The following is a 25,271-nucleotide window of genomic DNA, read 5'->3' on the forward strand; positions in this document are numbered from 1 at the left end:
CTTGTCATGAATGCTAAAAGGGATGGAATTAAAATCCTCAAAGGCGTGATCAAATTATGTAGAGGAAAAGTTGGCTGAGCTCTCTATACATGATTCTGGCCACCTTCTCTCTATGTTTTTGTTTTTTGTTGAACTTAAGACTAAAAGCAGACATCTCATTATCATCCTACAAGTGGAAAGGAAAGCATTTTGCACAGTCTGGGACAGACACCTTTGAGGTCCATGGGTTACTTTGATGAAGATAAAGTGTGGAAGCACTGTGGACGGCAATATGGGTGGTTGATGAGTAGCCCCCAATACATTAAGCTATTATCTGGTGGCTCTCTTGCTCTCTGCAATGTGCGGCTTACCCTTCATGGGCGTGAATGACGGGTGTGGTTTGCCCCGCCTACCCTGCCTGCTGGCGGCAGGTGTCAGGGGGGCAGAGTCCTCGGTTTGGGGGGCTTTGGGCTTGAGCGGGGCTGCGGTATGTGCCCTGAAGGATATGAGCTGCCTATGGACCTCTGTGACTGCAGCGCCCCGTCGCTGGCGCTGAGGGGAAGGGCTGTCTGTCCGGGAGGTGGAGTAACTGCGCGGGGAGGTGCTGAGGCTACGCGGGGAGGGGCATGCGGCAAGAGCTTGGGAAACCCCGCACCGGTTCCCAAGCGAGGCAGGGCAGGGGGAGGAGTTGGGTCTTGACTGCAGTGTCTGGGACCTCTGGTGCTGTTTGAAATTCATGCTTGCACTCCCTGTTTTGTGGGTTTGTAGTCTGAAACACAGAGATACAACAAGAACTAGTCACCAACATTGATTAAGTTACAATTGCAGTGCTATCATGTTATTTTTGAGGCAAGTCAATTACAAATCATTTTTGGTCAATCCTTCATAGGGCTCTGCTTTTGTCAACCCACAAACTGTGCAAAGACCAGATGCAATGACAACCTGTAGGTGGTTCTGCACAGAAACAGTGTGCAGAGGATGTTAAATTCCACATACATTTTGTATTAATAGGCAAGACAAGACACTTTGCTTATAATGATTACAGCAGTGGCCGAAACTAAATGGGAAATTGTGCAGGGGGGTGAATTTTTGTACTGTAAAAGATATTAAAGGGGACATTTTTTTGAGGAGCGCTGCTCTGGTCATTCTGGTGATTTGAGGTGCTCTTTGGAAAGGGTGTAATACTTGAGATTGACACAGTGATCAACCTGTCGGAACCTATTCTCGGCGCTTTCTAAAGATTTGTCATTTGCCCCCACCTATAGTGCTAATGAATTTAAAACCAAGTTTTATAGGAACATGCACTTGAAGGTTTGGTACAAACAAATGCATGGGAGATTTAAACAAAAGGGTTACAAATCCAACCTTCTTAACCAATTTCTCAATAAGTCCAAATCTCTTGAGAGAGAAAGTCTTCTCAGACACGCCCCCAAGACGCAGAAGCCCAACCCAGTTGATTTTGTTACTCAACACAGCCATGATGCAAAATCAAGCATATTATTTGACACAATTGTGTATTATTATTGAGTATTATTGAAAGTGACATAACTTTGTGCAATGTTCTATGAACCCCCAGCCTTGTCATGTAATTGTAAACAAACAATGTATAGCTTCAAAACATGGTTAAAACTATAATTTGTATCTCATGTATCTCATCTTTGCATCCATAGCTCAGTCTATGAATTAGAGAGTGGTAACATTTGTCCAGCCCCATTCCTCAGCCATTTACCAAAAAAAGTGAATCCCAGATTGCCCCTTTAATGAATAAAATTAGATGTGATCAAAATGAAAAAATATATCTTAATCTGTTTCCTATACATCCTGTCAAAGAAAGTTAATAACTAAGTGAGATGCATGTACATAAGCTCACTAAAATGTGGATAGCTAAGAATACTATGTTATTTTTAACATTACAGGTTAGGTGTCACTTTACATTATATTGTTCTTATATACAATATGTGTAGTGTATGTGTAATGTATCACCATAATTGCTATAAAAACAACAACGTATCAACATGGTGTTACAATGTAATTTAGTGCATGCATTGAGATACATTAAAAGTGGTCTTTGACCCACCTATGTACAGCTGAAGATTGTGGCTTGTGGACACTGGGTCCAGTGAGGGACTCAGGAGAGGGCGTGACCAAGGATCCCTTCACTGGTGTTATGGGACGGGGTATCCTGCTCCGCTGACGCCCAACACCCCTCTTCTCCATGTCCTTCCTGGAGAGAGAGTCATCTGAATCATGGGTATCCTCTGAAGCAGTGGCAGATGGGGTTTCCCAGACTTTACCACCGTCATCCCCTGAGGAGGCTGAAGATGAGGCCCTGGAGGTCAGCCTATGCAGGCCACCCTGCCTCATCTCCATCACCCGACGTGCCAGATGTGGTCGTTTGGGCCTCTCTCGTGACTTAGATTCCCTGAGCGACTGGGATGCCGACTGGTCAGAGCCGGTGTCCTCCTCAGACATCAGAACAGGGATTCGGCTCCATTTCTGAGGCCTGGTGGTCACTGGTTTGCCGGCTTCTGGCAATTTGTTCACCTGGTCCACAGGTGACGTTGGTGGTTCAAGAGGGTATTTGGAATACTCTTGTGAGGAGGCCCCATCGTCTCGTTCGGTCTTGCTCTCTGTTCCAACCAACGTTACCTCTAGGACAGTCTTCATCTCAAGGGGCATGGCAACGGGGGCATCCTCTTGTCCAGAGGGCAATTTAGATTCTGGAGAACCTACCAAGAGGGCTTCAGGTTCTTTAGGTGGACCAAGAAGCGGAGAGGGGAGGCTTGACTGGATCACCCTGGTTCCAAGTTCCATGTCTTTCCCAGCAGAGCTGAACTGTACAATCTCTTTCTCTATTACGCCTTCTTCCTCAGCCGAGTTATCGCCCTCTGGCAAACTCACTTTCTCTCTCTCCGGAACATCGCCATCGGATATACTCTTTCTCTTTGCCTCGTCTCCCTCTGGTTCGTCCCCCTCTAACTGGCTCTCTCTGTCCCCATCCTTTTCCCTCTCAGACACGTCACATTCAGATCCACTCTCCTTTCCCTCTTGGTTGTCGCTCTGTGGAACATACCTGCCAAAACCACAGTCACTCTCCTTCTCATTGTCTCTCTCAGAGATGTCCCCATCTGAACGGCTCTCCCTGCCCCTCTTGTTCTCTCTATCCGACACATCCTCTTGCACAAGTGAAGGCTCCTCGGCCAGCCCAGGAAGCAGCTGCCTGGTCTGCAGAGCACTCGAGGAGCTCATGATGTTGAGATGGGTGGTCTCAGCAATGTGGAGGAAGGTGCGCTCTACTTTGGTAAAAGGCGACGAGGTACCAGCAGTCACAGCATTTGTGGGGCCGGCGATGGCAAGGGTAGTCAAAGGGGGTTTGGGCTCAGACTTGAGCAGTGAGGACAGGGTACCAGGCTCGGACACTTCTAGCAGGCTTCCCAGGGCCTGAACTCTTTCGCACTGTGGCGTAATGGCCACTAGAGTACCCTGGTCCCCATCTGGGGGCAAGTCCACATCCCCCACCACCACCAATGACCTCCTCATGTCCCCAGGCGAGAAGAGAACCAGGGTTTTGGAGCCCTCCTCTAGCTCTGCATCGGGCTCGCAGGCAGAGGCTCCAGACCTGCCTGGGATACTCTGCGGGGGCACGTCAGCAAGGAGGGTGGAGGGGGCCCCCTCGTCATCACCCTCCTGACTACACTCGTTGCTCTTTGGGCTCCCATCACTTCCCGCCTCCCCCCTGCTCCTGGGGGTATCCAACTGCTCAGGTCGTGCTCTAGCACCAGGCTCAAAGGGGACTTGGAGGGGCAGAGGGCTAGCAGTCAGCATGGCGGACAGGAAGTCCACCTGTCTTACGTGACGCTGGGCAAGTAGGGTGAGATCAGGCCTCTCTCCGCTCTGGTCCTCCACACCATCAACCTGGTAGGGCACGCCCTGCTCATGTGCCTGCAACACACAACAAAAAGAAGCTGTTGGATTCCTGTGTATCAAGGAATAGTTTTTTGTATAGATAAATAAGCCAACACAAGTCATTAGAGTTGATTTAAAGGGATGTTGTCAAGCGCATTGAGATTTTTCTTGTAATGAAAAGGCCAACTTATATTATGACAGAATCCCCCTCAGAAGACTTGGTCTACATTACATTTTGTAAAAGTAAATTTACTCCACTTTAATACACTTTAGCATTTTTTTACCATGATGAAATGCAAGTGTATTACAAGCCCTGTTTACACAGAGGCATGTCCCGGTATTTTACCGGTAATTCACTGTTACTGTTGTCTGTGTAAACTAACCTGGGGTAGGGCATAGCACTAAATCTTAGGCAGAGTTATGGTTATAGTTATGGTCCCGATAAAAAGCTGATCAGGTGTCTTTGTAAATGGGGCAGAGGTGAAACGCAGGTATGCTCATTTGCATTGAATTCCAATGTGCCCCATCTCACCCTTCCCAATGCTCCCCAACTCTCCCCTACCACTTAATCTGAATTGCACTGATGTGTGTAAATGGGGTGACCCATGTAAAGTAGTTAAATTAAGGCCAGTGTAAACAGGGGTCAGGCAAAAATAGTGAGTAGGGCTACAGAGTAAAAAAAATATTTTTCGTAAACACAGTGCAGTATTCAGAGAGGGGTTCCGTCATAATATGAGTTGGACTGGATTGTCTGCAAGATATTTTGGCCATATTTCCAGAATTAATAGGGTCCTATGGGTCCCAAAATATGACTACTCAGTATCTAAGAAAGCAACATATGTCACAAAAAACTGTCTGGGCTAATCAACTACAGCCAGTCAGCTTTTAGCTCATAATGACTGACTTACACAGCCATAATAAAAAGTTATGAAGTCAGTGAGACAGCTAAAATTAATCCCAAAAATTGCTAGTTTATGACATCTCTTAAGTCATTAATATAACATATAACAGTGTGATCTAGGTCTTATAAAAAAAGGTTACGAAGGGTTACTGTACATGTGCAATGCAAACCAATCTATTTTGAATACAAAAGCCCGCCAGATACTTTCAACGATGTTCATTTCAGTAGCACTTCTTGCATAATAACTTTCATCTTTGTCACTCCAAACTCCCTTCCTGCGTAGTGTCTGTGGGCAGAGCCAATTGACACCACTATTCTATGTATTCACTTATTTATCAATGTGTTAATGAACAACTTTTAAAATGACAATCAAAGCATCAGCCATGACTGAACAAACAGATGAAGGCAAAGACAAACTTTTCCTAAAGTATTTCCCCAAATCCTTTAATCATATTTTGGTTGTATACAAGCTTCTAAGGATTGTCTAGTATAGTTTACATACATGGATAAAAAAAGGCACAAAAGTCTATGCACCGAATTATATGTTCTCTCTTTTGCTTTAAAACCGCTCAACCCAGGTGTGAATTCAAGTGTAGCCTTGGATACAATGCTTTGCCAAATGTATTTACAGCTTAAAATCAGATATGCAATGCAACATGGCATGCTGAAAACAAAGTAAAATGTTGATTCAGCAATGTACTCATTTACATGTTTGAAACAAAAATCAAAAAGGCTTGAATACATGCTTTACTTGTAGACATTACAAGTCAACTGTACAGAGTTATTGCTATACAAAAATGTTTACATTATTTTCTCAGAAGGAAAATAGTGTCCTCCTTTTGTAAAAAAAAAAAAAAAAAAAAAAAAAAAAAGACACTCACAGATCATTGTGTCCTAGTCATGGCTGACATTTGTTCTCTTTTACACTCCCTCCAAAGTGTGGAAGTGTTACACAAATTGTCTCACGATTCTCCCCACCCCCACCACACACCCCCAAACTGTACACTTAATCAAAAAGGGCTTTCATGAGTCCCCTGCTTCACTGAGCTACATATATATACACACACATATATATATATATATATATATATATATATATATATATATATATATATATATATATATATATATATGCCTGTGTAGGTAACAATCTGATCTGTGAGCATCCTTTTTTATGGAAATAAAGTGAAGTGCAGCAGATAATTCCAGACCAATACAGACATTTCACAAATAGTTAATCTAAGTTACAAATGTACTGTACCACATTTAAACAGACTGCATAGACTACTGAACAGTTAGTCATAAGTAGATTCTCAGATTTTCCTGACCACATGACCAGCCCATCTGAATCCTAGTCACAGGCTGTATATAAGGGTTGTTCAGACAGAATTTTATAGTCAGTGTACAGTTGGGCTCCCAATCTTGCTAATCTGAATTTCTAGTCGGCTATCATGAGGGCTATGTCCCTGGGGATCGAGCTCTGGGGATGACAAATTGACAAATTTTGGCCAAGCTAATATCTCATTGTAGAGCACTGTTCCATCAACCAGGTTTGTGGGATAAATCAAAGACAATATTCTTCCCACACAGCAAAGTAAGATGGAAATTATACGCAAGGTTTTTCTTTATTTCAAAGTCATGACCATGTTAAATCATATAATCTGTAATTTGATTATTGAAGTTTAATCAGGCTTTACAAACCATTAGTTTAAGCAAATCGGCATCCAACATTCTTTATTGAGAGCTGAACTAAAGCATTAAATCTGGAACTGAGCTAAATGAGGGAAGAATACTGTTCAATCAGTCAGTTGCATTCTTGGGCGCTTTAAACAGTATGATTGTTGGTGGAATTATCACCAGCCAGCCATTCAGCATGAAAGCAGTGTTGTATGTCACATAACAACAATAGTGTAAAAAGAAAATACAAACAAATGCTGTTATTAACCTCCATCGATAAAAGATAACTTTTCGGTGTCAAACACCTTGCATTTTTTAAGTTATAATACACAGATCATATGACCCTAACAGGCATCATAAGGGTTCCTCTTGGTTCCTTCCTTGCGGATTTATGATACCATCTTAGGTCACTTCTTCAGATAATCTACAGTATATACATCAACTTCATTCAAACAATTACAGTTAAAGATACAATAACACTGTATATGAGCAGCAAATCTATATTTGTGACTGGCGCAGCAAAATTAAGCCGTGGTCCTTCATAAGAACAAGATAATTGTTCTCTGTCCAGGATCTGTACCGAAGTATCAATGTCCAGTATCATTGAATGGTAACAAATACAGTATATCAATACCTAGGACCTCATGCATCAAACATAATTTATATTAACACTTACCCATCCTGAGGGGCAGTCATAAATCATTGCATCTGATTAATCCTGATTAACACTTTTATGGGTATTTTTTCAAAGACATTAACGCAGAATTCAGACCCTAAGCCTTAACACTTAGGGTAAAAGTGGCAAAGATAACAAATCAAATAAGAAGAAACCAAATGGTAGATAGTGGTGCTTGTGTCAATGTAGTTTTTTAGACTTGGACTCGGCTTAATCTAGGTCTGGGAAACCTGCCCATCATAATTTCAACTTTAATCTAACCTGTAAAATTATAATTTCACTGTGTAATTTCCAACTATAAAAGACTAGAAAAGACATTGTGTGCACGTGAATAATCTTTCAAGACAAAGTTACATAAGGGGGAAGACATTATGGGGAAGTCTATAATGGGGAAGACAAAAGCAGCATTCCTCCTTAAGACGGAACGTGGGGCAACGTGTTACAGACTCCTAACTACTGCACTCCTCTGACATTGTTGGTTCAAAACCACCCTTTGTGTCCGTCCACCCTGTGTCTCCCTTTCATCTGTTACCGTCTTATTCCTTCCTACTGTCCGTATAAAGACAAAATGCATAAGGTGAGTGTTATTCTACTTCGGCTAAAAAACAATGACAACTATTGCCTAGTACTCTATTGCCTATTGATCCAACTATTGCCTATTGATCCATTATTGACTAACAATCAAATAGAATCTCTCCATTTGTCTCCAACTTTCTGGCACGTTGATAATGTCAAATCAACATAGACCATCATTTGATAGAAACTGTTCAAATGCATAAGATACAAAGACCCATGAACATCTTTTTCCTGTTAATTCAGTGAACACATTGTATCACCATGTAGTGGGGGTACTGTTTCCAGAGCTGAATCGCTACCCTATCCTCATATTGTTACATTTTTTAAGTAAACATTCCCTCTCCCCACTACTGTACAATTCAAGGCATGTCCTTCCAATATTCATTGATGAGACTGGTGCTACAAGGCTACTGATACTCAAATATGTTGGACAGATTCGGTTGACTATTTGGCATCAGACCTTAAAGTCAAAGACTGCCTCCTAGTTCACTGGACTGTTCTCACAGGAAGAGTAACCTTGCATGAGATTGAAAGACTTGCGTTATCTCCCTTAACTAATGCCGAGGCTTTAGCTGACAGTTTTGAGTTGCATGGACTACCCATGTCCAATACCTGGTTAGTCACAAATGCATTTACTCTATTGACCATTTTACCTAGTTAGTCAATCCTCTGCTTCCAAAAAACAGTCATTCCATTAATCCTTGACTCATGATTGGATGGAGAAGAATACAGGCAGTTTCCCTGCCAGTAAAGCATGTCATGGTATCACAGTCTTAACCTCAATTTCTACCCTAAAATTCAAATTTTGGTTACAGGGAAAGTCAACAAAGAAACCCAACATTAATGCTCTACCTATATTTTGTCCTGTCCTGGTCCATAATTCAGAAATTCTGTGTGATTTCTGACCTTTCTGTCCTACTGTTTGCCTATACATAATCTCTCAAATATAAAATTATAATCTGTATAGTTCTCCATGCCACAAATCTGAGAAAGCCTTACACCCAAACTATAAATCTGGGCAACCCATATGTTCTCTGTGTTAGACAGACATTAATTAAATAGATATTAGCTTCATAAACAAAGTTATTATACCTCTTACATATGAAAGGAATATGTATGAACCAGGGTTGGAGTCAAATCGATTTCAATTCAGTCAATTCAGGAAGTGATTTAGAATTTACAATTCAAAAATGGTAAAGTGTTTGATGTAAAAAGCTTATATCTTTCAGTCTGTTGAGAAATCATTGAAAATAAATGTCCTTTTTTCAATCATTGAATTGTAATTTCAATTTACATTAACTGACCCCACCTTGATTCAAAAATAAAAATGAGTGCCTGGATGTGAATCAGTCACTCACTAAACTACAGCACAGCCATAGTAACAATTCTGCATGAAACTCCCCATCGGCATTAAATCCCCTTCGGCAAATTGCATTTAACAAAACCAACCTATGTGGAAGATGATGATGATGATGACGATGTTGTTGTTGTTGTTGTTGATGATGATGATGATGAAAATGATGGTGCGGACACACACATACACACACACACACACAGTCCTGTTCTGTAAAGCACTTCTAAGCATATGCAGATGTAGGAAAACCTGGGCAAAGCGAAGCATCTACTCCTAGCCTAAGTCTACCACTCACACCTCTACACAGAGCTTTAAAAACAGCTTTTATAACAGTAATGTCTCTCCTCTCCACTTCTCTGTCTCTCTCCCTCTACATCCACAGTAGCCACTGAGCCCTTGGCCACACTGGCGGCCAGTTTAAGCGCCTGGAGCGAAGTGTATTGAGTGACCTTGCCTGCACTTCCTCCAAGAGTGTGAAAGCTAATCCTACTTTCCAGACCAATAGGCTCACCCAGACACAGGGTGAGGGCCCCATTTTATTGCAAGGAATAGAAAAATAAACTCTTCTTTCCTTTTTGTATCATTCCCTTATTTAAATCCCCCCAGATAAAGCCTGTAGTGTGTTTGTGTGGGGGTGGGGGGGGGGGGGGGGGGCGGGGGGCTGTCGTAGTGCGTGAAAACCGGCCACACACACACAAGTGGTTTTCCGATCACGTCTTGTTCATGAGCTTAGCCAGCATTTGTTGGAGCTGGAGGCGAGAGAGGTTGAGGACCGAGTGGCGGGGACGCGTGCTCCCGGGGCTGCCGGGCAACAGGGGCAAGTGGCGATGACGTGAGGGGAGGCGGGCCGGGCTGCTCTCTGCTGAGCGGCTGCGCTGGATCAATGCACCGGCTTCGGCGTGGGGATACTGCTCCGTCTCCAGTGTTGAGGAGGAGAACACGTACGACGCCAATCTTCTCAATTGGTTGGGCCTCGGGAAAGAGTGTTGGTGGTGGTGGTGGTGGTGGTGGTGGTGGGAGTGGGGCCTGTCCTCCTCCAACTGAAAAAGACCAATAAGAGTGGAGGAGAAAGGGATCAGGCGGGGGGCCATGACTCCTGCTCTGTCTCAAAAAAAAGAAAAAAAACACTCTCTACTGCATTGGAATGTCTGTGTGTCTGTTGCAGTGAGACCCCCCCACAAACATACACACACACAGACAATAGCATTATAAGAGATGGGTTTTCTTTATCAATCTCTTTTTCCTTTTCTTTTTTTTTTTTTACTAAATATGAACTAAGAGAAAAATATTTGTTTGTTCAGTATTTGCTGACTGTGATGTGGGTGTGCAGGCAAAGGTCAAAGTTTTCATTTTTGGCCAAAATATATTTGAGAATGACATTTAAACAAGTTCCAAGGCTGAGAGTGGAGAGAGAGGAGACACACATTCATACCAGTCTTCTGCAACAGTTTACTGTCATCATGACCAATAACATTCCTATTTGCTTCTTTGATTGCTAAATTACATCTGTCAATCAAATACCCTTCTGCAATGAGACAATCCTGCACCATCAAAACAAAAAAGCCACTTCATAATATCCATTCACCCAACTCCCTAATTTCCTCCTCTTTCAGGGATGTAAATGTATTTACTGCCAAAATGAACGTCAAAGTTATAAAGTACAACACAAAAGGGCAAGAGAGCAAGGCAATCAGCTTTTTTGATAACTCAATTAGCCACTCCATTCCACATATGAAAAATACACAGCCCAACAATATTCCTATTACACAATAAGGTTTAAGACACTGATGCCAGAAAAAAAACAGTGATGGGCTGATCATCAAGGATACTAATATTATTTTTTATTGAAAGTAAACAAAGTAATTTGACAGCAGTTATAGTGTGAATATTGGTGGCTGAAACAATTATGTATTCCATAATATTGCAAATACTTCCTCATTGTCATATGGAGGTGAGTCAGTCAATAGAAAATGTGTACTTGTGTTTGTGTTTTTTTTCAGAAAAAAACCACACTAAACATTCTTTAGGGATAAGGCCCTGTGTAAATTCTCATTTTCAAATGGTTGAGGGCATCTCAATAGAATGCTGTATAAAAAACATCCTGTAACATTGATGTATAAGAAAACTGTTAAAGGAGCTTAAGACCCCAATTCATTAATATTGCCGAATTAAATGAGCATACAAGATGATATTTACACCAAGATATAAGTAAACATTCATAGCACCATACAGATGCTGTCAGAGGACATTCTAAAACTGTATTCTATGCCTCATTGGTTTATACAGTTGTATAATGCTCTATGACTGCATAGATCCACCAGCCAAGGTGCTGTGAATATGTTTAAGACAATATAATTCATTAAGTAAAATGTTAATACTGAAAAAGCTGTACAATATATATATAAAAAAACAATATCTTTTGAGCTTTTGCATAGAAAGTTTAGGTTAAGTAAACTTAACACAGGGCTTACAGTGATGGACCAACAAAAAGTTATTATAGCAGGCTCAGATGATAGTTAAAATGTAACATAAATACAGACATATGGAAAACCTGAGGCCTATCCACTGCTACAGTACTGTACATGAAAACCTGAGGCCTATCCACTGCTACAGTACTGTACATGAAAACCTGAGGCCTATCCACTGCTACAGTACTGTACATGAAAACCTGAGGCCTATCCACTGCTACAGTACTGTACATGCATGAGTCAGTAAAAGATGGCTAAAGCGAACATAAAGAGAAAGGATGAGCACAGATGCACAGGGTGACACACACACACACACACTCACACACTCACACACACACACACACACACACACTCACACACACACACTCACACACACACACACACACACTCACACACACACACACACACTCACACTCACACACTCACACACACATGCACGTGTATGATGTGTATGATTGGGTTAAATCCCTTTCAAGACAATTTGAATATCAATTTGGTTCAAATGGACCCCAACCCACACAGACACACACACACACACACACACACACACACACACACACACACACACACACACACACACACACACAGGTTCCATTTCAATTCCATTTGAATTTCAACTAGGCACAAAAAAACTAAACCTGGCACAAAAACACACTAAGCCACAGCCTGACCTGTTCTGTTTTAGATGCTGTTGTTGCAATACCGCAACCGCTCAGCTCAGCAAAGATCATGAAGATTTTCTAAACATGAATGTAAATCTGAATCAGCGCTTACCTGCCCGTGAGGTCCGAAAGGCTCTGCCTCCTGTCTCCGTACCTCCTCCTCTGGCAGTGTACCCATGCCTCGTGTACCCCCACGCTCCCCTGCATGGCACTTGGGCCTCACCACTGCCTCCCCCCCTCCTCCTCCTCCAGCTGCCCGCAACCGCCGGCGCTCCTCCTGCTCCTCCAGGGGCCGCAGTTCCTCTGGCTCCTCATCAGTGGTGCCAGAGGTGGTGGGCTCAGCCCCTGGGTGAAAGTCCCTCAGCTCCGTCTCTTTGTTGATCATCACCCACTCCTTGCTGTCAAAGTCCTCCTCCTCGGCCAGCGGCACAGAACGGATGAAGGCATTACTGTGGGCCTCAGGATCGGCCCCAGATGCTGCTGATGCCTCGTGCCGCCCTCCCCCCTGCCGGTCGCCACCCCCTCCCTCCAGGGAGTGCATCTGGGCTGGCTGGGATGAGTATACGTGGCGGGAAGGAGAGCCCAGGATGTCCATCCGGGACCTTTGTTGAGTAGAACAGAATAGATGCTGACATGACAGATAAGCAACCATAGTAGGAGTAAGAAGTCATCTGTTTGATAAATTGTTTATACATTTACGTTTACATAAAGCTTAATTGTGCGTCTGTAATGTAGGTAACCTGGAGCACAGCCTTTATATGTACAGCATGTGTAGAGCACCTACCGTTTGTCATACATGTCTGGTCTCCCATCTGCAGCCGACAGCCGGTCAGACTCCGGGCTATTGATCCGCCGGAACCTGGGGGCACGGGCCTGAGCACCAGGGGAGTCTGGGGGGCCTGCTCCCACTGGGGACACAGGGCATGCCCCTCTCGTAGCCTCCTCATCCACAGCCACATGCGTCTGGGGGACAGTCAGTTTCTAAGGTTATCATGGTTGCCACTACTGGACCTACAGAGCCACTGTTGTAGAATGATCTAGATCATTTTTACATGACAAGTTGTATTTAGCACTCACAGCCGCCGCTGTTCAAGCTCGGCTCACTCTAATAGAGGCATTCAGGGCATTAAGACCATTAAACCATTTTTAAACTTCAAAGCTAAGAATAAAGCAATTATGTTTTCAAAGGTAGTATGCAAAGTTATCTCATTGACAGTGTGTTTTAAGTTATTAAGGAGCAATCTGGGATTCGAACAACAACAAAGCGGTCTCCCCACCACATTTTTGTAAATAGCTGATTGATGTGACTGGAGAATTGTAACCACTCTCAAATTCATAGACGGAGCTATGGATCCAAGGACTGACCATCCATTAAATCAAACTATATTGTTAATTATATTTTGAGCCATTGAGCTCATGAGCCATTTATAAGTTATATTCTTCAAGAATTAATGGCTATATATAATTAATTTAAAGGTCAAAAATGTATGCACCAATCCCAGATTGCCCCTTTATGCCATACAAAATTAAACTGTTCTCAAAGACCGACATCAGCATACAAAATCGATTAATTGTTTAACAGATGCCCCGCTTCACCTAAAAAAAAATCAAAAAGAAGAATTCAATGAATATGGTTAATCCATAGTTTTCTGATCAGGCCGGCCCAAAGCATAGGCGAAGTAAGTCATCACATACAGTATGACTCCCAAATTAAATAATTTGTTTTTGATTATTTTCTAGATATTATTTTCGCCAGGTATGAGCCACAAATTTGGAGCGCTTGCAAGCCACTGGCACGACAGCACAGCAACTGAGAAGTGAGAGCCTGGGAGAAAGCATGGGAGAGAATTTAAAGTTAGGAATCTCAGAGTTGTTTTAGATTTGTACTGTATATAAGACAAAAGCTGATTAACAAAATGAAAAACTACACATTTTATTTTATTTTGCTCAACTAGCTGTGTTTAGTGCTGTTTAAGACAAGATAGACACTGGCTGGCTGAGGTCTGACTGAGGTCTTAAAGGGGCAATGTTGTATTTTAGGAAAGACAGAAGTGCACGTTATTTCATCCTTAGGCTAGAATTTAATATGTTTATATGTTTCAGGTCAAACATGGCCAATGTTTAAAAAGCAACATTTTCATGAAAGCCACAGTCTGTCATTTTCCCAGTAATTTCAGATAATGTATACTGTATAGGTCTACACCTGGATTTTGGACTTTTCATTCATGATAATGTATTTAATAATCAGACTGAAATGTAGCATATTATTTCGAATACTTTTCATGTTTATACATCTAAGCTGTACACTCTACATTTTGATACTGTTTGATACTCACTCACCTCTCTTTAATGAAAATTAAATCTGTTAAACAATTAATCAAGTTAACACGGCCTTAGGGAGAATTGCCTGGTGATATATTAACTTATTGACATACAATATCTATATTGTCAACCGTGGACTTCCATGGACTTCTACGGGGCAGGAGTCTGCTTGCCCTGAATGCTTACATTAGAATGAGCCGAGCGTGGCCTGCTGCATCTGTTATTACTCAATAATAAAGATGTGCATCTAAAAACCATCTGGATCATTCTACACTAGTACATAAAGGGGTCTTTGCGCATTTCATGTTCTCTTTATATTGTACTTACTGTACAAGGCTACCAAGGAGGTACAAAGGTACATTCAATATTATTTGTTTTTTTTAAAACATAATATATACAATTGGCTCAAACAAGTGAGCAAGTGTGTCCTTTTTATAGGGAGGATAACTGTTTCAATGGGTACCTTGCTAATGCTGATCCTGAGTTTGTTGCGGTTGAAGTCGGTGTCCTCCCATGCCTCCCCCTCTGCCTGGGCTCGGGCCCCTTCGCAAGGCCGGCTGGGTAATAGGACAGGTGGTGCATTCTCCTGGTCACTAAGGTGCTCATCCTGGAGAACGTCTGTGTTCTCCCTTGGCAATTCACCAGGAACTGGAGTCATGTTCACCACCCTGCCCATTACAAAACAGGGGTTGACATTTTGAGGATGAAACCTTCCCATATTGACATCTCACTGTCTTTTCAGATAGTTACCTAGCTTATGAGGCGTTTATGATTTATATTCTTCATTAATTGTAATTCAACAGAAGTTACTATTGCAGATTGTACATTTAACACCCAGAGCTAATGACCTGTGAGTCATTATGTAGATGAGCAATCCAGATGTTTTTCATCTTAATTTCCTTACCCCACCATGGCAGCAGTCTGTCGCGTATTTTGTTGAGGGGTTGACGTGCTGGTAGAAAGTGGTGCGTCTGTCCCTCCTTTTTCCCAATCAAATGGCTCGTTCTCTGTGATGATGCGCTCCTTCATACTGTTCTCAAAGACCGACATCAGCAACTGCATGGAGGACCACAGTGTCATGTATGGAATTGCATTTGTGTAAATAATATCAAGCAAACATCTGGGTTTTAAAAGCAAAAAAATAAATACAGTATTTACACCCCCTAAATAATATTGAAAGCATTCCCCAAAAAATGTAATCAAACATTGTTGAGTAGCAAGCAAAAGTTAAATTCCAAATGTATTGAGAGCAACTGTAATGTTTTTTGTTATGTTTTATGTGGGAGTGGCAGAAGATTTGTTCTGTCACTCCTAACCCAATTGACAAATGTAAACATATCACCTGCACCTTCTTCTAAACCACACCCACACATAATGAATGTCAAAACCAAATAAAAAAACAACATTAAAAAGCAAAGACTGTGGGTGTGTCCCTATAGTCTGTCCTCACACAAACAAGATAATGCATGTGAACACTGAAAATGAAAAAGGAGAGAGAAACCATACCTGATAATCTGGCTTGGTGTAGTATTCAAGGCTTAAAACATGATCCAAGAAGATATGGAACTCTGAAGGCATGTGTTTGAGCAACATTCTGTGGTCGTATCGCTCCTTTATTTGACCTACTTGCTCCTGTTTACCAAAAACAGCAACCAGGTATTAGGAAAGGAATCCTTGGATGGTGAAATAACTTGTAACGCTTTATATTATTTAAAATATACTAAATATATTTAGTTTAGTCCTATCAACAGTAGTATTTATTTGGTATTTACTAAGTAATGACTTGGTGCCAATTGGTTATTTCAGGTAATTACATGAAATTATTCAACAAAATGCTGAACGTCTTGGTACCTAGCAATTGGCACTTTTTTGTAATTGTCACAATGAGATGTTGTAACCGAGATGTAAGCATAGTTTTAAAGTAACACAGTGACAGAAGACAGCTCACCTTATCTTTTATTTTTCGCCATGGTAACTGACCAACTGCAAATTCTACCAACATGTAATATAGTGACCATAGATCGTCATGACGTCCCATTTCCTAATAAAGGGGGGAAAAATATAACATGACCAGAGACAAACAGAAACTTAAGATAGCATCAGCAATATGACATCCTCATGCACACCAGGGCAACTTCCTGCTTATGAACATCAACAAGGCTTGCATTATAGTGTACCAAGGACGTACTTCCTGGCTCCACTTTCAAATTCCTTGCAATTTTCGCCATAGGCATTATATTAGTGGCGATATATAGAATTTGAAAGCATTAACCCACCCATTTAACAACTTCCCAGATTAATCACTAATTTCTTATGACTTGTATTCTTGAAGAGCAACCGTTGTGACTTCTAAAATGCAGTGACTGCCAATACATTGTGAATTTTTTTATTTTATTGGGAATATTTTACATCCATAAATTAAATTGATTGGTAAAAAAAAAAAAACCTCTTTAGTATTTGCCTAATTGACTTAAAATATTATATTACATCCCTAAAAGGTATACACTCACCGGCCACTTTATTAGGTACACCTTGCTGGTACCGGGTTGGACCCCCTTTTGCCTTCAGAACTGCCTTCATTCTTTGTGGCATAGATTCAACAAGGTGCTGGAAACATTCCTCATGGTCCATATTGACATGATAGCATCACGCAGTTGCTGCAGATTTGTCAGCTGCACATCCATGATGCGAATCTCCCGTTCCACCACATCCCAAAGGTGCTCTATTGGATTGAGATCTGGTGACAGTGGAGGCCATTGGAGTACAGTGAACTCATTGTCATGTTCAAGAAACCAGTTTGAGATGATGTGAGCTTTGTGACATGGCGCGTTATCCTGCTGGAAGTAGCAATCAGAAGATGGGTACACTGTGGTCATAAAGGGATGGACATGGTCAGCAACAATACTCAGGTAGGCTGTGGCGTTCCAGATGCTCAAAAGGGGCCCAAAGTGTGCCAAGAAAATATCCTCCACACCATTACACCACCACCACCAGCCTGAACCGTTGATACAAGGCAGGATGGATCCATGCTTTCATGTTCTTTACGCCAAATTCTGACCCTACCATCTGAATGTCGCAGCAGAAATCGAGACTCATCAGACCAGGCAACGTTTTTCCAATCTTCTATTGTCCAATTTTGGTGAGCCTGTGCGAATTGTAGCCTCAGTTTCCTGTTCTTAGCTGACAGGAGTGGCACCCAGCATGGTCTTCTGCTGCTGTAGCCCATCTGCTTCAAGGTTCAACGTGTTGTGTGTTCAGAGATGGTCTTCTGCATACCTTGGTTGTAACGAGTGGTTATTTGAGTTACTGTTGCCTTTCTATCATCTCGAACCAGTCTGGCCATTCTCCTCTGACATCAACAAGGCATTTTCGCCCAGAGAACTGCCGCTCACTGGATATTTTCTCTTTTTCGGACCATTCTCTGTAAACCCTAGGGACGGTTGTGCGTGAAAATCCCAGTAAATCAGCAGTTTCTGAAATACTCAGACCAGCCCGTCTGGCACCAACAACCATGCCACGTTCAAAGTCACTTAAATCACCTTTCTTCCCCATCCTGATGCTCAGTTTGAACTTCAGCAGGTCGTCTTGACCATGTCTACATGCCTAAATGCATTGAGTTGCTGCCATGTGATTGGCTGATTAGATATTTGCGTTAACGAGCAGTTGAACAGGTGTACCTAATAAAGTGGCCGGTGAGTGTATATCAAAGTGTCAAAGAAGTGTCTACAGTATTTGTCAAATTATAACCTGTCTATGGTGACATTTTTGTTGTGTCTGTTTTTTTTTATGTTTTTAAATGTATTTTCTACTGTCCGTTATTTGTAATGCTTAAATTGTTCTGTAGAATGCTATTTTGAAGCAAAAAAATAAATGTTTGAAATGGGTACTTTTTTTTCATTTTTTTTTTTCCATAATAATTACAAAAAAGATATCCAGACGGAGAAAATGAATGTGGAATGTTCGTGTGGACCCAGAAGTGGCGACACACCTCTGTACTCTGTACTCTTCTGTATTGGCTCTTCTGAATTTTAGCTCTCCCTTGTTGCATGACTTCATCAGTTAGAGCCAATGGTCTAAGCAAATTTGAATTCTGTTATTGTTGATGTCTGTACACAGGAAGGTGGGCCACTCTGTATGATGATGTTACATTGCTCTGTCCATCTTTATTTTTTTATTTAACGCGAAAAGACACTTACTTTGTTTTTATGAGCATTAACTGACGCATAACGAACAGTTCCCCGAAATCCTGCCACAGTTCTGGGCTGAAAAACAAAATAAGGTTAGTTCTTTTTTTAGCATAATATTTCTGCATAATAATTGGGACTGTCACCCAATTAAGTACATTGATGATAAATCAATGTATTACATGCATGACATGTATTTACATAAAAAATCAAAATGGAGAAATACATCGGGGAGGAGGAAATACATCTCAAGCAAGGTTATGCATAGGGCAGGGCAACCATTTTTCTGTAAGACCATACTTTGTAAGACTTATACATGGTCTTGTACAAATACTGTTGGCTTGACGTTACTATAGGCCACACAGTGGAGTAATGATATTTAATCAAAATATTGTTTTTATCAAGTAAACGATTTGCCCTGTTTCAAATCACAGGCATGGTTTTGTTGAACAAATCCAAGTATTCAATCCAGTTTTGCAAAGGGAGTTGTTGGGTCTTAGCCCTCTGAGGTTTTTGCATTCTTGTAGTAGCATAAATCTATCAAATATATGTGATATATATATATATGTGTGTGTGTGTGTGTGTGTGTGTGTGTGTGTGTGTGTGTGTGTGTGTGTGTGTGTGTGTGCGTGTGTTGTGTGCGTGTGTTGTGTGTGTGTGTGTGTGTGTGTGTGTGTGTGTGTGTGTGTGTGTGTGTGTGTGTGTGTGTGTGTGTAAATGACCTGGGCCATATGAGGCACAAAATGAAAAATAAAACCAATACAATCTGTACAATTTTGAAGTGTGTGTCAAACTGAAACTGAAATGGGGGGCAAGCACCTGACAGATGAGACGGGTCACAATCATGCGCTTCGAACAGAAAAGGCCAAAAGGAACAGCAAAACTGCAAAACATAAAACGAGAAAATAACATGGCAAATTATGAATATTCTGTAAACAAATGTGAAACAAGTGAATTTCCAAACAAAACCAAACCCATTGCCACACTTAATAATAAGGGTACATTGATTATTCCCAATCAATCATTTAATGTAGTAGTTAATTATAGTAGTAGTGAATAAAGAATCAGTTATGTATTTTACTGTCATAATGTAAGACTACTACAGTAAGTGAATCGTCCCCATAGTATGTTACATCCTACATTTAAAAAAATTATTGTTACCTTGAAATGGTTGGCTACTTATTATTGGTTACCCATACAGTGCGTGCATACATTTTTGTGTATATAAGGTCCCACCGGAAATGAACCCACAACATTAGCGTAGCTAGCACCATGCTCTACCAACTGAGCCACACAGGACCACAAGTTAAGCATTGCTTGGTTTTATTTGCCTTTTAAGATACCAAGCAAAATAATACAGAACATTTAACAGATGAAGATTTGGACTTAAAAACAATATGGAGAGAACACCCAAAACAGTCTTATCGAGTAGGCTTACACTATCATACAAGTATACCTATATGCAAGTATACCTGTATGAAGTAATCTATTCAGTATCATTCTTTACAGTAAACATTCTCAATTTACTTAATCCACCAGACTCGCAATAATACACTATTCCTATTTCTCATTTTGAAACCCTCGTAGCAAACTAGACTAAATGTAGTCAGAGTACATCATCGTCATTATTCATTTAACAATCTCTGATACAATAACTGGAAACTGAATGCTTGCATCCAGAATTGCACTGCCATTTTGGCTCAAAAGTGGATGCTGATGGTTTTGACCTTGACAATGTCACATACTGCATTCTGCAGATTGGTCCTCAAACATTGTCTTTGAAACTATTTGTTACAATTTGCCATAGGAGATCATATTCTGAGAAGGGTAAACACCAAGCCCTGTATGACTATAAGTAGTGTATTATGTGTGTACTTCTATATATTCTGTACTTTTCTATTTTATAGTGTGTGTGTGTGTGTGTGTGTGTGTGCGCACACGTGTGTGTGTGTGTGTGTGTGTGTGTGTGTGTGTGTGTGTGTGTGTGTGTGTGTGTGTGTGTGTGTGTGTGTGTGTGTGTGGAAACTCATGGCTTACAACAGAACTCATGCTTACAATAATCCAATGCTTTTAAATCCATGAGCCAGAGTAAATGAGTCCACATAGGTAGGGTTAGGGGTAGGGTTAGGGGTAGGGGTAGAATGCAGTAAAAGCCTTCCACTTTCACTTACCGGTCGAACCTCTCCAGTGGTGTTGGTGTACTGGCGTGCGAGGCCAAAATCTAACATAAAGCACTTCCTATGTGTCGATGGGAGCCGACCCATGGCAAAGTTTGACTGGGGAAGATAAACAACAAAGAAACATATGAATGTTTGTACCAGTCTCATCTGTTTTTGTGATGATGTAACCCGTTTTTAATGCATGTTCGATGCAATGCAAATTTCAACAGACAATTAAGTATCTAATAATCATATGTAATTTAAAATGACCAACAACATCATGGTGGTTTGGGATTGAGTTGCAGGAGAGAGTTAAGGATGGAGAGGGACACTTACAGGCTTGATGTCTCTGTGCAGGAAGCCCACAGAGTGGATGGCCTCTATGGACTCCAAGATCTGCTTCCCAAGGCGTAAGGTGGTGCTCATGGTGAAAGTCCCGCGAGGCTGACTGCGCCTCAGGTCTGCAAGGTTCCTCCCCTTGAGTGAGTGAATGAATCTTATTTGACAATTTCTAAATACATAGAAAGTTGCTTCAGCTATATGAAATCAACCATACACACACAAATCATCAAGGGTAAAATCACTATAAAGTCAACAGACAATTCTGTTGTGGTCCTTGTGGTCAGACAAGCAAAAATATGGACAGCTAGAGCAAGACTGACTATACAGGCATCTTACACACTCAAAATGGAAAACACATACAACTACACAATACAAATACAAATACATACAATCTGCATAAACTAAACAACATCAGCAATAGATATGACCACAGATGTCAAAGACACCTCAACCGGTTCCCTGTAGAAATTACTTTGACAGCAGTCCATTCTACAAATTGTTCCATTCTACAGAAGCAGTGTATAAATATTTCTACCAAGGTTAACTCTTGAACCTATACGATACAAAGTCTGTAGCACTAGCTTGATAGGGGAGAGAAAGAGAGAGAGAGAGAGAGAGAGAGAGAGAGAGAGAGAGAGAGAGATCTGGCACTTTCTGTTGAATGTTTGTTTTGCATCAAATATTGATTTGATTACCTGAAGTTGCATTACAACATAGTTAAACTTCTCGTTCCTTCCACATCCAATAAATTTGCATACATGATTTTTTCCTGTGAAAAAAATAAGAGACTATTATAATGAGAGATGATTATAATCATTTTTGTATTAAATCTATGAAGAATAATATACATCAGTAATAGTCTTGATAATCAAAAATCACATCAGATAACATTGTTGCCATGGGTGAGGCTGGGTATATCCAAAAGGCCTGGACCCCAAACATTTTGGAAGCAGACCAGAAAGATCGCTCACGCCCTTGTTAACCCCCTTGATTGTTTATTATGGAGCAATTTGACATCCTGTCCAAAGTATAGTATGCACCCCCATAATCTCACTCACCAGACCGTCTCGCTCCTCATTTGAAGTGGCTAGTATAACAATTACAAAAAATACTATTTACACAGATCAAACTGCCAGACAGATCGAATCCTAGCTCGACAGCTTAGTTTTCACTGCCATGTGTATTCTTGTTGACTGCAACACTATTATCGTTGATTGATAGCTGCCCTTAGTGAACACAGACAGCTGCCTGCCCTTACCTTGCAGTTTCTTCAGGACGGCGACCTCCATTTTGAGGACCTGTTTGGGCTGAGTTGCTGATTCCACCTTCAGTGCTACATTCTCCCGAGTCAGCAGGTCTAGAGCCTCGTAGATCTCCCCGAAACCTCCGCCTCCAATCTTCTTGAGCTGAACGTGACAACAACATGAACAAACATAATTAACACAAACGAATGTTAATGTCTGCTTACTGCTCTTTGAAGTAGTCTTTTTCTGTAGTGATAGCCTAATGAGAGCTAAGATGGTTAGATCATTCTAAGAAACTCTCAAAATAAGCACTTTCAACTCCAGTCTGGGGACCCACTTTGTGACCATGTTCTGTTCTATTGTATGAAATAAATAAATAAAATATATAAATCATGAAAATAAAGAACTCTTCTACATGCATATGAGTTATGCGTGTGTAATGTGTGATCTATTATATGTGCTGAATGGGATTATAGGGAGGGAGAGAGAGAATAACCTATACAGTACTAAGGTCAATTGGCATGTTTTCAATTCGATCTTCAGCCATGGACGATTTAAATTTAAAAGAAAAAATTAGGAAATAACATAACATTATTACTAACCCTCGGAATGAGCAATCCTGTAGCGACGATACACTAATAATTGTCATGGTTCCATCGAATCACTAGAGGGTGGCAGAGACCACCCCAAGGACTTATTAGCACGCAGGTGCATCTCACTTCTAATTAAGGACCTCTCCCTACAAGTGTTGTGTCTTTCCTTTGTTCAGGGTGGTAGCTTAAAACTTGTCTTGTACTGCAGTCTTTTTCGAGTGGACCTGAGTTAATGTCCTTGACTCTTCTCTCGTATCCAGTGTTCTTAAGTTAGACATAGCTTTTGTTATTTTTCCAAAGTCCCTGCCTGTTCTTGTCTGTGGAATTCCAAGTAAGTGACCTGTAATCTTCATTCCCTCGTCTGATCTCCTCTCTGCTCCTGGGTCCTACACTACACAGCCTTACAATAATAACCTTATTGTCAAGAAGCATCATGGCCACTCTACACCCCTCACATCTCACTCTAAAAATGCTTGGTCACTGACACATCAATCTTGTCATCCTTTCCACTTCTACTGATGCCTGAAAAGGACACTAAAGTGCATGAGATGACCCTATTAGAGTGTCCCTGGTGCTTTAATGTGTGAGTGTCTCAGACAGCTAAATGTTCTCTGCACAATTTTATTTTTTCATTTGGGAAGTTAGCCAATATATCCTCAGACAAGGTAACAGGAGTAGATGTACATGCATACAGTATAAAATCATTACAAACCAGAGTACAATGATCAGATATCCCACACCAGGCATCTGTGAGATTTAAGTAATATGACAACCTCTAGAGCTATACAGTGTAAAGCACTGATGATCATTTATGGGTATGGTAGTGTATGGTACTGACCATGAAAGTGTATGGAATGGACCATGAATGTTTAGATTTTACTGAATGCTCAAACAATATTGAGCTGTAACATAATATAACACAATGTGCTTGTAATGGTATTGATTTGCTGGGAAAACACTTTTATGGCACAATTAAGGATGTTGTCCATATGGTAACAACGTCGAGACATTTACTACTTTGGATTAGTTTGGTGATCATACAGGGAGATTAAATCAAATATTTTTGTAATTTTAAATGTAAGCCAATTGATAAACACCTGGGAAAACATAGCTAAAATTATTTAAAAAAAACAGCAACATGTATTGTAAGGCTCACTATTGAGAGGGCAACAGAAGTATTATTGATATAGAGTGTACCTATGTGGAATTGTCAGCAGCATCACAGCTATGCCACGACGCATGATGACACATGGTTGCTTAAAATAAAATCTGTCTGATTTATACAACTAAAAGAGCACACTTTTAGTGAAGTTCATTGAAGGCAAACCTCTTTGTAATCAGAGGGCAGGTTTTATAAGATGGAAAATTAACATTATTAGGATGCATCAGAGTATTTCATGGCTACAGTACCACCACACACAGCAGAGGTCTAAATATCTGGTTAGTCCATGTTACTTTTGTATAACTTTGAATAATAATCCACTCCAAAATAAAAAAAAAGTCACATCCCACGTTAACTGTATACGTTACCTATATGTGTCATTGCTTGATAAAGTATAAACATGGGCAGAGTCTAGTTTCCTCTTATTCAGTGCATATCTTTTCAATTGGGCGGATGAGGTTTATAGCTGGATCTACACAACTAATTGAATAGGACATGGTTTGAATACACCTATCATTTTAAGTAGACTTGCAAAGTACCCAACTCTGAATAGCTCCTGGTAGGAAAACTCACTCACCACTTTCCATCGGTCCTTCACCATGCAGTTTGGAGGCAGTATATCCACCTGCTCCCCTGCACCATTCATGTTTTCGTCGGCTTGGACGGGCGGCCCTACACACTGCATTGGTGAGCCAAACAAAGGCACTGCAGTTCCTGACTCGATTCAGCCATTAGTCTGTGACGAAACACACTTTGAGTTACATCTGAGCTGTTTGTTTTTTTATATGACTTTACTTCTATTTCTTTATCCATTTCCAGATATAACACAAACCATATCAGAGAGATCACAAAAAACAGCCATGAGAAATCAACATTAAAAAAACCGAAACAAAAATCAGACATTACATATTACTCCTACCAACAAACAAACATGAGTCTGAACATGACCTTTGGGTTCTCTTCACATGAAACAGGAAGACGTTTTTAAATAAAGGAGGTAGTCTACTACCTGATTCTAATAAGAACACAGATATTCATTTTCAGTCTGCACTCCAACCTGCACCCC

The 25,271-nt window shown here is 40.9% G+C and overlaps 1 protein-coding gene across 1 annotated transcript; it reads right to left on the reverse strand.

Moving 5' to 3' along the window:
- Positions 1–309: 309 nt before the first annotated feature.
- ttbk1b (tau tubulin kinase 1b) lies at positions 310–24,890 on the reverse strand (the record flags this gene model as incomplete). Its single annotated transcript, XM_083694721.1, has 14 exons — positions 310–748; positions 2,057–3,921; positions 12,312–12,801; positions 12,984–13,162; positions 14,985–15,189; positions 15,426–15,577; positions 16,028–16,153; positions 16,470–16,562; positions 18,718–18,783; positions 20,877–20,981; positions 21,201–21,341; positions 21,902–21,975; positions 22,465–22,612; positions 24,783–24,890. 14 exons carry the CDS (start codon positions 24,888–24,890, stop codon positions 310–312), a joined length of 4,191 nt encoding a protein of 1,396 aa, XP_083550847.1.
- Positions 24,891–25,271: the final 381 nt, after the last annotated feature.

This window comes from Argentina silus (assembly GCF_951799395.1).
Source record: "Argentina silus genome assembly, chromosome: X".
NCBI lineage: Eukaryota > Metazoa > Chordata > Actinopteri > Argentiniformes > Argentinidae > Argentina > Argentina silus.